This window comes from Microtus ochrogaster, chromosome 8, assembly GCF_000317375.1.
Source record: "Microtus ochrogaster isolate Prairie Vole_2 chromosome 8, MicOch1.0, whole genome shotgun sequence".
In the NCBI taxonomy this organism is placed as follows: domain Eukaryota; kingdom Metazoa; phylum Chordata; class Mammalia; order Rodentia; family Cricetidae; genus Microtus; species Microtus ochrogaster.
The window spans coordinates 67,803,157-67,816,002 of NC_022015.1; the positions used below are offsets into that span (position 1 = coordinate 67,803,157).

At 44.8% G+C, this 12,846-nt stretch overlaps 1 protein-coding gene across 11 annotated transcripts in view; it reads right to left on the reverse strand.

Annotated features, from left to right (window-relative positions):
* Window positions 1-12,846, reverse strand: part of Sorbs1 (sorbin and SH3 domain containing 1) — a 224,156-nt gene that overhangs the window by 47,115 nt on the left and 164,195 nt on the right. For 7 of the 11 annotated variants that reach the window (XM_005352257.3, XM_026781543.1, XM_026781542.1 and 4 more), the window contains 5 exons: window positions 12,129-12,176; window positions 11,892-12,021; window positions 9,100-9,214; window positions 3,756-3,839; window positions 201-266 (listed from right to left, as the gene is read on the reverse strand). In XM_005352257.3, coding sequence (XP_005352314.1) covers window positions 201-266; window positions 3,756-3,839; window positions 9,100-9,214; window positions 11,892-12,021; window positions 12,129-12,176 — 443 coding nt within the window. The remainder of the gene's footprint in view (window positions 1-200; window positions 267-3,755; window positions 3,840-9,099; window positions 9,215-11,891; window positions 12,022-12,128; window positions 12,177-12,846) is intronic. The other 4 variants (XM_013348144.2, XM_013348143.2, XM_013348145.2 and 1 more) reach the window with 1 other exon arrangement.

A 12,846-nucleotide genomic window follows, 5' to 3' on the forward strand; every position in this document is an offset into this window, starting at 1 on the left:
CAAGGGTTGTTTTAAAAACCTCTAAACATTAGTATGTCTCAAAGACTTTGTTAAATAGTTTCATCACCAGGCCAAACAAGTTACTAAGTTAAAAAAAAAAAAAAAAGAAAGATTTAAGAAAAGAGCAGAAACCCACAGCACACTCACGGCACCCAAAGCTAGAGGTCTAGCGCACAGTCCGCGGAGGAGCACGGGATTACCTTTCTATCCTCTCTAGGAAGGATAGAGCAGTCTCCAGGAGTATAGTCCCATATCTTTTTGGGAGGCTGACGGGAAGCAGAGGAGGAAATGAAGAAATGAGCATAAAGACATAAAGACAAACATGGGGGCTCAAACAAAGAGGGGCACGCTAGGAACCGACCGACACAGAGAGGTGAGCTCAAAGCAAAGGGCTGGGGTCCTGCCCGAGGACACACAGCTGTCTGTCCTGGGGCGGGGATGGGACAGAAAGCACTAAGTAGGCAATGTATTTAAGTCTCAAGAGTGTATCAACCCAGATCCTCAGCAATGGAAATTTAAAATTAAAAGGAGAAAAGCATCAGTACCAATTTGAACAAATTAGAAACTTTTTTCCCCCAAAGACTGACACTGGAGAGTTTATATTTTGGAAATAGTCTCACCTACTGTAAAAACAAAATCATTTCATGTCAATAGAAGTATAAATCTACAGATCTGACCCATGGAGGGTGGCCTGAACTAAAGGGGAGTCAGGTTTGTAGCGAGAGCATCCAGAGTGGGGGTTCACACCAGCAGCTTAACTGGTAAGTGAGCAGAATTCAGTGTTAATGCTACCACTAGAGGCACACCCATCCTCCTCGGCAGATCGGGGGTACTCTGCTTGCTCCTGCACGTTTCACAGACAATCAGAGAGGTAGGAATCTGCTAGGAGGATGCTGTAGGCTTAACAAGAGTGTGTGTGGGTGAGAGCTGTGCACACTTCCGGAGACTGCTAACTCTGAACTTCTCTCACAGACGGGGTTTTCTGACTGTGTCTATGCACATGTGCGATCTCCCATACTATGACCTCTGGGGAGATCAGAAACGGAGATCGTCAAGAACTCCTAAGACAGCACACAAGCTTCATGTCAATTCACCCTACAAAAACATTTTGAAGGCCTTAACACTGAGAAACAGTGTCCTGAATTTGTGGACAGAGATCAAATCAATTTCTGTAGAAATTGGAGGGGCAGGGAGAAGAAAGGCAGGCCCTCGTGTTTCCGGTAAGGCCTCTCCAAGAGAAAAGCAAACTGACTCTGGCTGCTTTGCTGACAGCAGCAGTGCTAAGGTCAGTGATAAGGCAACTACCATTCCTTCTTAGTGCTTTCCACACTCGGGGGCTGTCTGGGAAGTGGACTTTCTACATGTGCTATCCTGTACCTTTCTACTTTCTCTGTCACGAATGGCCGTAAGCAAGTGTCTAGAAATCACCAGCCCACCCTACCCCAGCCGGCCCTGGAGCCTTGAATTATCCATCATTTCGGGGCAACTTATTGAAGTCAACAATCAGGATCTTGTTGCAATTTTCAGTTCTTCTTGAGTGGCTTTAGGGGGAGGCTGGGAAATAAAAAGCAGCCCAGCAACTGTCGGCAGCAAAGTTCTAGTGGGTTTTACCCTGGAGTAATGGCCCTAAGTTGGCGTGAGAGCAACAAAAGGAGTAGAGAGGATGCCTTCCTCTCATGAATGGCTAATGCATCTTCCAAAGCAGCATCCATGGTGCATGCCCGCATCACAGTGGTGCACCCTGTGCTTCATCATAATGCAACAAGGAGAAGGAAAACGTTCTCGCCCTCCTGCTCCTTTCTCAACTCTGCTGGCCCACCTAGATAACAAGTCCACCCTAAGGACGGCTCGAACCACATGTAAATGTTCTCTTGCTGGGGCTCCTGGGGATCATGGCCCATGTTCTTAGGACAAGTCTTTGAAAGTTAAGGCTACATGAAAAGGACCCCTCCTCCCTACCCTGCCAAAGAGAAGGCATTATTTGACGAATGGCCTGTATCCTCCATGTTTATATGAGGTAAGTTACAGTTTTTGGTAGAACTGTTAATTTATCAAGTTATTCTCAGGACCTGTTTACTAAAGGCTGGGGTTGAACTACTACTGTCTAATATCAATGAAAGTCGTCTGCAATGATAGACTTATAAAAACATATTACTAGTATTAATTTAGTATAGAAAGTTCCCCTAGCTTTTGCAAGAAAGTAATATTTCAGATTAAACTAGTTCAGTTATTTGGTAGATGGGGGGATGGTAGCTCCCGAAAGGGATTTCCAAAATCACTGGCAATGGATTCTGGAAAAAGTAATTGAAAATGAATATCTCCTGTCTTCTGCGAGTACAGCATGACACCGCTGCTCTGTACATCAATCATAGTGTTTTGGAGTGGACTACACCTATCAATACGTTCAATAACTGAGCAGGTTTTAAGGAAGAGGATTAGGATACTGCTCAGTATTTGCAAGTGGAAAAGACTGTGTGCATTAAATTTAGTATCCAAATGGTGAGCAGCAGAAAAGAAGAGAGAGAAAGGAGAAGAAATGAGCTGTGCACTGAGCACAGCAGCTCTGAGGAGGGGAAAGCTCAGTGCAGTTGGGCTAGATGCTTCCTCTCCACTGTCCCTAGGTGGCGCTCTTCATCAACAACAGGTGAAGGTAGGGGCATGCATGGAGGAAGGTCCAGAAGAGAGGACTACTGGCTCCTACAAGCAGAATGTTGGAAACTGGGCACTCCTAACTCAGAAGATAACCTGAACTTTCAAGTTCAGCATCTTTAAGCCAAACCAGCAACTCCAAAGCACAGCCTGACTTGCCGTTGTCTTCTTCATGAAAAATACACAGCATGGAATTTAACATTTTACTGAACTACAAAATCAGTTCCTCTCTGCAAACAAAGCGATCATCCAAGACCGAAACCAATGGTTAGAGTCTTGTCCACATGTCTAATGTTTCATTTTTCTATGCTCAACTCTTCCACCTATAAATTCCTTTTACAGTTCTCATTGGGAAATCAAAGTAGACTACAGGTTAAAAGTCCATCACCCTGAGTGGAGGGATGAGCTCAGATTACCCTCATGCTCAAAACCCATCTGGGTGCAGGACTAAGGAACTCCCTCCCTAAGGGCCAGACTCAATTTGCACTGCCAAGTCAGAAATACCTCAGGGAAGCCGCCAAACACTAAATTTTCTAGAATTCTACCCTCCATTCCAAATCCTGGAAAATGCTAGCACAACTCAGAGAAACCATTTCCTAGAAGCTGCCTTTCACTGTGCTGGACTGAAGTTGTACCTACAAAGAGAAGCACCTTTTTTTTGGGGGGGGGGAGCTGCTCAGACACATGTCTCCTGCATATGCTTCAGAAACACGATTTGAAGCACTGCGGCGCTGGCCTTCTCGGTGATGCATTCCCATGCCTGTCTTCAGTGTACCTTAAAGGTTGCTTCAAGTAGTGACTGGATGGCAGAAAAAAAATGCCACCCACCAGCTGACCTCTGTTGGGTGGGGCAGAGGGATGGTCCTAGGACAAGCGGTGCCTCGGTCATCCTTTCTGGATGTTCTAGGAAGTGTATCCCGGAGCTCACTGTCCTTTCTGGTGGGAAAGCCTACAGGCTGCTGTAAGATAAGACTACCCGACTACTGCCGACTGTCATGGCTGCTCCCACTCCTGAACCCCTCACGCAGACCTGACTCTGCAGCAGTGACCGAGCACCAACAGCATTATCTCACAAGGAGTATAACCACGGGAGCTATCGCACTTACCGGTTTCCCAAACTCCAATTCCGAAAAGAATTTATACCAAGGTTCATTCTTTAAATCTATCTCTTCTGGGCTTATATCCCGACTCTATAAGGGTTGGTGACAGGGAAATGGAAGAAAGAGAAGGATAACATTATGCAAAAGATTACATAGGAACAGGCCAGTAGAGATGCAGCGACTCTGGGCGACACAGCACCTGCTTCTGGCAGGGACCGTCCGGTTTTACCGACACCAGCAAAAATCAGGGCACTGAAACTGGAGGGAGAGGATGTGTTCCTAAAAATAGGGACACTGAGGTTGGGAGCAGTGAGGGTTTTGTTTTCAGTCCTGCAGCAGAGGCAGAAGGACTGGAGCTGGAGGACTCGGCACCGCACTGCAACTCTTCACCACAAAACAATCCGGGCAGAACGCTGTTCCCCAGTCATTTCAGCACTGGAGAAAAGATGGCCCTTATTTCCTCTTGTAAAGATACATTAGCTGTGAGCATATAAACTGGTGAGCGCACACCAAACATTCAGCGTCTACGTCAGAGTAAAACAAACGGTTTTTAGGGGATGGGACAAGTTTAGTACTTATTTGCAAGGCTGCTTTGAGGTTTTCCAAAATAAATGCAAGTAATGACGCTTTAGAAAAGCCAACTGGTTAATGCTGCATCTTTAATGGCACATGAACAGGTGAGGTGCCATGTGTCATACACGGCAAAGCGAAAAGTGATGTAAGCCAAAGGAGAGGACTTAAACAAGCATCCGTGGGGAATGGGTGCAGACAGGATATACTCTGTGTTCTAACAAATAAATGTTAAAGGACCGAGAAAAAAAAATTAAGTGACAGGAAAGCTGGACAAGACAGAGAACAGAACGGGGGAGAAACCTCTGGGTTATATGTGTTCCAAAGTTAGAGTCCTCGCTTCGCATGACACTAAGAAGTATCACATAGATCGATAATTTGATTCTATGATTTAATATTTCATCAAGTACGTATTAAAGTTCTGGCACTTCATCTAGGGAATGTCAACTGCTTATTGAAAACACTAACGATGGATGATCAGAAATCACATCAAGTTTTCCAATAAAAGGAGTTTACTCGTATGAGGCAGACGTGTTTGATGGTGAACATTTGCTTAAGCTCTTACGTTCCTAATAACTCTGAAAGTGACAAAAGGCTGAGATGCACTTTTTATAGAAAAAAATCTGAAATACAAAAATGCACACGGTTTCTGAGGAGGTTGAAGATGTCACACAAGAAACTGGGCTGCCCCCTGGCCACACTTCCGATGGCACGGGAGAACACGCTGCCCAGCCCCACCTACAGGTCTTTGGTGCTACCGCTCTCCAGGACGGTCCTCCCTGGCTGCACTGACACCTCTGGATAGCCCTTGGCTGCTTGCAGAGAAGTCTGGAAGCGGTCTTAGTGACTTCTACCAAGCGCTTCTTCCAAAAGCCCGGGAAACATCTACACCATTCGTTTATTCTTGCTGTTACAGGTGGAAGACATGGGCACCTGTCAGAGACTTCCTTTAACTGAAATGTAATTTGAAACTAGAGGGGAATCTATGCAGAATTCCACCCTCTTGCATCTAGATCAGTTTCCTCTACAGTCTCCATCTTGAAGGAGAAGGCCTGCCCCTCCAGACATCAATAGTTCCTGGTGTGTGTGTGGCCACATGTATGTACAGGTGTGTTTACATAGCTCTGCACATGTATGTAGCTATCAGAGGATAATTTTAGGTGCTGTTCCTTAGGGGCCGGTTACTTTGTTTTCTGAACCAGGGACTCATTGGCTTAGGGCTTGCCAGTCGGGCGAGGCCGGCTGGCCACTAAGGTCTGAGAGATCTGCCTGGGCTCCGCCTCTCCAGTGCTGGGACTGTAAGCACAAGCAACCAAGCCTGGCTTTTTTACTCTTCTCCTGGGAACTGAACTCGGGTCTCCAGCACTTTACCAACTGAGCCATCTCCCCGGCACAGTCTGCCTTTATTTGGCGAAATGAAGCACAATGCCCACGAAGATCAAACCTCTAGAGAATGATGGCTTAACCATGGGGACCTTCTACAACCTAGAATGATGGATTTCCATGAAACCTACTTCATATTTGTTATTTTTACAAAGACTATTTATAAACCATTCCCTGGGAATAGGTTAGGATTTTTTTTTTTTTTAATAAAATGTACTAACATACCCTTTTGGGAAACTGCCTAAAAGTAGTTATGATACTTACAGCCCTGAAAGAATTAACTAATTTTATTCTTGAACGCTGCCTGCATAATAGTTGACTGCCAAGGTTGATGCAGAGTAAAAACAGGTTATGTTAAATAACTTGGGTCCAAAGCCTCAAGTTGCCCAGATATAAAGGTAAGTACTGCCAACAGCACGCATGCCCTCATTTGTCTGCCGGGTATAAATGGGCAGTGCATCCAATCAAGGGACAGACTGACAGGGAACATCCTTCTGGAAGCAGAGGAGCCCTGTTCCCATACCCACGGCACTTCCACAATGCCGGGTTCTGGTCTTTCCTGCTGTGATCTGCTCTTTTTCCAGCTTGATAAAATCCATAGAAAGAGCAAGTAGCTTGCCAGGAAAATGTCATCTCCTCAAAGACAATGTTGTTGCTTGAACAGGAGCCAAAGACCGGCTTCAGATTTCAATTAGTAAATCATGTGAACACGGGGTGTTCACTTCCATCATGTTTTACAGTTTTGGTGGCTCTTTGACCCCTATCACCCATGTTGGCCACATCACCTGGCACACCAACAGGTTGGAGGGCCAGATCATATTTCTGTTCACAAAGGAAAACCTTGAGATTCAGAAGGTTAACTGTCTTGCCTGAAGGCATACAGCCAAGTCAGGACTGGAACCCAGAGCTCAGATCTTCGAGGGCTGATCCAGCCAGCACTGCAAACCACACTCATCCCCTTCATGAGGGTGCACATGGCACGAAACTCAAGCAGGGCTAGTAGCTAGCCTGAAATGCCAGGGAAGGAGCTCAAGTGCCAGCTGAGTCAGAAGGAGGCAGGGCTGGGCAAATCCCCTTGTTCACACTTCCATGTTCATTCTGTACCTGCCATGACTATCTCACTGTCCTTGCTGCCACACTCCTACGTAACAGGAACTCCAAAATCTATCCCAAAGCTAGGCACGAAAAAGTTATTTCTTTCTATATTTGGTTAAATGAAGCTCATGTCCTATAGGAGATTTCAGGGGGAAAAGTATAAAAAGGAGTAAAGTCTAGACATTCCTGACAAAGCAGGGACAATCCAATAGAGCTCTGAGCCCAAGGCCATGGAGAAAAGGTTGACTTATATATACTTTGGTAGTGAGGCAAGAGGCTGTGCCTGGGCCTCTTCCTTGAACTGGCAGAATTAAGTAGCTATGAGCAACTCAAACGGAAGAAAAAGTGGTGGTTTTTTCTCTCTTCACAAAGAGACAAAGCAAACTAAAATAAAATCTAACTTAGATTCTGCATCCGTCACCAGTTTACACATTTAATGGTTAATAAAATGATTCTTTAGTTCTCTTCAAAAAGTATATGAATGAGGGTGCTGCTCAAATCCTAGTCAGCCAGTATTCATACTAAAAGGCACATAGAAATTCACATAGCAGCTTTTCTGTTCACGTGATAAAAATAGCAGGATTAAAAAAGATCAAGCATAATGGACCAATTCAACCACCGTCAGAAAATTAAGATTCAACTGAAATTCCTCTCTAAAAACAACTTCTCTTTGGAAGGACAGAGCTAACTGGGGTAAAGGGCACTGAACATAGTGCTATGTGGGCCTCCGGCCTGGAACATCGCAGAGGTGCACCTGCACTGAAACACAGATGGTGTTTTGCCATCCTGGTGGACAGTCTCCAACACTCCCATGGGTCCTCCATGGAGGCATTGTGGGGCACTTCCCAGCATCTGTAAAAATAATGCCAATGAGCCCAAGCACTGTGGTACCAAAGAGGAAAACAAAATAATGTGTTTTCCTAGTTCCGAATAGAGGTAAAATTACTAAGACCAAGGGATGGAAACAGAAACAAAGACAAAATTAAGAAAAAGGGTGTGCCTTCAGTAAAAGCAAGGACAATCTATAAATGGCCACTGCCCAAATAAAAGCACCCAAGGGCCTCCAGAATCCCTGAAGTCACTTGGCTGTATTAATGCACAATGGAAGCCAGCAGGTTTATTACTAAAGACTGTGGCTTTTTTCCCAGCAACCCCTGGATTGAAGGTTGCCATGTGCATTTATTTCTTGCAGGTCAAGAGCCCCCAATGAAGCAAGGACCCAGAAGGAATTCATTCTGCTTGTCTCTTAACTTTCTGCTTAAAATACCCATGGTGCCCAGCAAACACTGAAGAATGACAACTCTGGAAGCGTTTCTGTGAACCGATGACCTTTTCCCTAATTAAAATTACTCCAGCACGTATAAAGACGTCACATTTTCATTTCAGTAAAAGTCAAATCAATTGAAAGACATGTAGAACAGTGGGGCTAACAGCTCTTAATGAAACCAACATCCAGCATAACCTCTCCATCCTGCTGTCCAGCCAGAGGGCCGCAACGCTGACGCAGCTCTGGAGAATCTCTTTAACCATTTATCGAAACTTAAACCAGCTTTTTCTAATGGAGGGTGAATGAAAGGAAGCATGATTGGCAGATATGGAACTAATCAATTTGTAAAGCCTTCCTGTTTCACAGAAGTGACTACATTTCCACGTTGGCCTGGAATTTCCACACCATTTTCCCACTCAATTTTCTAGAGATGTAAATTTGTTTAAGGGACAATCAGGCAAACTGATTTCATAAGTGAGTTCTCAGCCATGTGCCAATCAAAGACAGAAGACCTAAAACATAAATTCTAGCAGCCCAGGGCTTTGCCCCAAGCTACAACATTCTATTGCTTATTCATCTTGGAATGATTTTAATGCTAGTCTGGTCATTTCTGTAAATTCTATCCATTTCAAACCAAAGGTGCCTACAAAAAAGAAAAACCTTTAATCAATAAGCCTGAAAAAGTGATAGATTTTTTTCCTAAAAACAAAACAAAACAAAAAACCAGGAGATCAATCTTTGTTAGTAGAAAATTAAAGTGAGTTAAAACCATAAACCATGCACAATTGGAACAACAGAGCCACAAAAACATAACAGAACAAAATAAAATAAAACAACCAGTTGCTCAAAAGCAGACTTGGGACTTATTTTCATCAAAACCTGAAAAATGCAGAGGGTGAGAATACTCCAATTTTCTTCATTGTTCTAAACAAAACAAGCCTATCTCAGTGGGGAAGAATATGGTCCAGCTACACAGTGCATCCAATGTAGACCACGTGGGCAGAGGGGAACAAAGGGCTTTCATATGCACATTACCATCTTCTCATTGGTCAGAACAGAAGACTTGCCCGGCTGATATTCGTAAATGCTTTTGGGCTCTGCTCGGTATTTTCTTGTATCCACTTTCTTATCTGGGGGCTCCCAGTCGTTTCTGTAGAAAGAAAAATCCTATTTTCATGAAAGCGGCACCAGCTTCCCACACAGTCTGAGCCTGGTTGATGGTAGTCTTACACACTGAGACAAATGAGGATGTTCTATCCAGAATTCACCAAGGCCAGCTGGCCTGGGTCTGAAAAAGCATGGGATAAAACCGGACTTGCTGAACATAGCGGACAATGAGGACTACTGAGAACTCAAGAACAATGGCAATGGGTTTTTGATCCTACTGCACGTACTGGCTTTGTGGGAGCCTAGGCAGTTTGGATGTTCACCTTACTAAACGTGGATGGAGGTGGGCGGTCCTTGGACTTCCCACAGGTCAGGGAACCCTGATTGCTCTTCAAGAGGGAGAGGGACTTGATCGGGGGAGGGGGAGGGAAATGGGAGGCGGTGGCGGGGAGGAGGCAGAAATCCTTAATAAATAAATAAATTAAAAAAAAAGAATTTTTATATCCAAGGCATAAAACTGGAATCAAGGGCTAGCAATGTAGGTGTGCTGTTTGCTTCTCCAAACAACCCAATTCAGTCTCCAACTTGGCTTTACAAGGGGCATGGAGATACCCTGTTCCTAAAACCTGGCACCAGTAGGTGGAGAGAGGAAGGGAGAGAAAGAAGGGAGGAAAACGAAGCAAGGCTTGTCCTGAAAAAACTCTTTCTCCTTGCTCTGCTCTTACAATTTTAACATTCCCCAAACACTCGAACTCCCACACAATTTATGCAAAGCATAAATGCAGGTCCTCAAGCTGCCAGACTGTGGCTCAAACCCTTGTCACCCAGATAATCACAGTACTTTACAAACTCCCGAAGCTTTAATTTATCTAACTGGAAGATAGCGACCACTGTATGCCAGGTATACAGCCGCCCTAGGCAAACACCAGCTGTGTGCCCGGAGTTCTTTCCTAGTCTGCATCTCAACCTACTACACGCTAACTTCAGCGTGGCTCAAAGTTTTGAGGTTCTTTTTATTAATTTTAATCTGTCTAGGTGTTGGCTAATTTTATGTCAACTAGACACAAGCTAGAGGGAACCTCAATTTAGAAAATGCCTCCATAAGATCCAGCTGTAAGGCATTTTCTTAATTAACAATTGATGGAGGAGGGCCCGTCCACTGTGGGTGGTGTCATCCCTGGGCTGGTGGTCCTGGGTTCTATAAGAAAGCAGGCTGAGCAAGATGTGATGAGGAAGCCAGTAAGCAGCATTCTCTGTGGCATCTGCATCAGCTCCTGCCTCCAGGTTCCTGCTCTGCGTGGGTTCCTGTCCTGCTTTTGATGATGAACTGCTAGTGAAATAAACCCTTTCCTCCCACAAGCGTTTTGGTCATGGTGTTTCACCCCAGCAACGGCAGCCCTAACTAAGACTCTGTAAGCGTGGTGTGCGTGCATTCATGCGCCATGCCATGGTGCGCATGTGAAAGTTGAAGGAGCTAGAGATGCATGAAGGACAGCTCCGTGGAGCCAGTTCTCTTCCCTCTCATCTTTATGTGGTTTCCAGAGATCAAACTCAGGTCAAGCGTTGGTGCCAGGCACCTTTACCTGTTGAGCCTCTTGTCAGCCCTGGTCCCAATTTTTAGTCTGACATGCAGAGATGGGTTGCAAAGGATACGTGAGTCTTTGGAAATCGTCTACCAACTTTTTATGCAGGAACATTACTGCACTTTGCACTATGGTTATATTTTGCTTTTCATGAATGGCTGGACAATGATTTGTGTATTCTTCTGCAAAGTCTAATTCAATATGCACAGAACGTACCCAGTAGGTGCTTAATAAATATACTTATAAAGAATTTCTGAGTATATCCAGTCTTTCTTTTATATTCATTATCAGATTCATCAGGTAGATGTGTCAGGCTCAAGTGGGCTTTTAAAACAGCCATTCACTTGCCTGTAGAGCTAGAGATGCATGAAACTAGATGTGAATTTAAGAAGAAATATAATTTTGCTCTACACAGAACTTTTAGTTTGTGGAAGTTGGCAAAAATTGAGGTCAGAGGATACACGGGATGCCTATCTAGTTGACAAGAGATGATTACTCCATAGGACATCTGTCTCAATAATACATGTTATATTAGTAAGTAGACATGACAGAATATAGCTGTGTTTAGTATTACAGTCTTTATTGTGAATATGTAAATGATGGTTCCAATTTAAGATTTTTCTTATAATAAGTAGAGCCTGGTGGTGCACGCCTGTAATCCCAACTATTTATAGACTAAGGTAGGAGGGTTGACAGTTCAAGCCCTGCTTGGGCTACAGGGCACACCCAAGGACAGCATGAACAACTTACCAAGATGCTGTCTCAAAATAAACAGTGAAAAAGGAGGGCTGCCCAGCTCTGTGGCAGAGTACTTGCCTAGCATTCAGGAAGACTCTGGCTTCAATACCTAATACTGCAAACTTTTCTTCTTGATTAGATAAAAGACTATACTAATTATAGTCAATAGCAATTATGCTCACACTATGAACCAGGCCCTAATAGCAAGGCCAAGTGCAATCGCTTATTTTATCCTTGCAACACTCTCATGGAGAAGTCATGCTATTTTTATTCTTATTCCACAGATCAGGGTATGGACCGACAGGTGACAGCACAGAGATTCAGTTTCTTGTTCCTAACAGAAGCTCCTGGGATGCAGATACTGGGGAGGCATGGATGAGCATCCAAGGGACCACTTACCTCTCTGGGCTGGACTTCAGTGAAGACGAGCGGGCTGGGAGGGGTAGTGTGGCCGACCTCTTCACTACTTTCTCCCCGTCAATGTAGTTCATCTCACTTTTTGAGCGAGGCACAGAAAGGGGAGACTTTGCTGGAGAGAAAGTACACACAAAATACTTCAGACTCAAATGAAAACTAAACCTCAAGATGTCTCTTCCACCATCCTCCCTTCCTCCCCCCAAGAGGGGCTTCACTTACTGTCTTCAGAGAAGGAATATCGAGGGGAGTGCAGATCAGAATCATCATCTAGAGAACAAAAAGGGAGGAAGTCAGGCGGGACAGACTCAAGTGAGAGATCCAGGGTGCACACCACGCCCCCTTCCACAGTCCTGCATGACATCCAGCCACACCAGGGACCCAGAAGGGAAGGGACTCAAGCCTGGGGCTGCATCACATAGACTACACTGCAGAGCAGTGAGGCTTGCAGGAGTCCTTCAGATCCAACACAGCCCAGCAGAAACTGGTTTCAGACACCAGGAGATGTACGGAGATAAGACTCCTCACAAGGAGAAGGTCCCCCACCAAAGCTGGAATGCAGAGCTTTGCATCTATCAGAGTGGGAAGTGGGGGCTGAGAAGGATCCAGTCACTCAATGCTCAGTCTCAGGTCTTGCCTGTTGGATGCCATGGCCTCTTTCTAAGCTCATAGCTACTACTGGATAAGGAAAAGAGGTCCAGAGAATGTGGTTCCTAGCTTCCTATTGTAGCTTTGACCTGTTGTGTATGCTCTTCAGACAATACAACCGGTAAAGAGGTCCTACAGCTAAGAAAAGAGTTCAAGAAAACCTGGATTACACCTCAGCTTTGCTCAGTGAGTAGATCTTTCAGGATCTAACACTACCATGGCTGATGTGAGGCTGCTCTGTGAAGGTACTGCTTGGGATGACGCTCTGTGAAGGTACCACTCAGAGTGATGC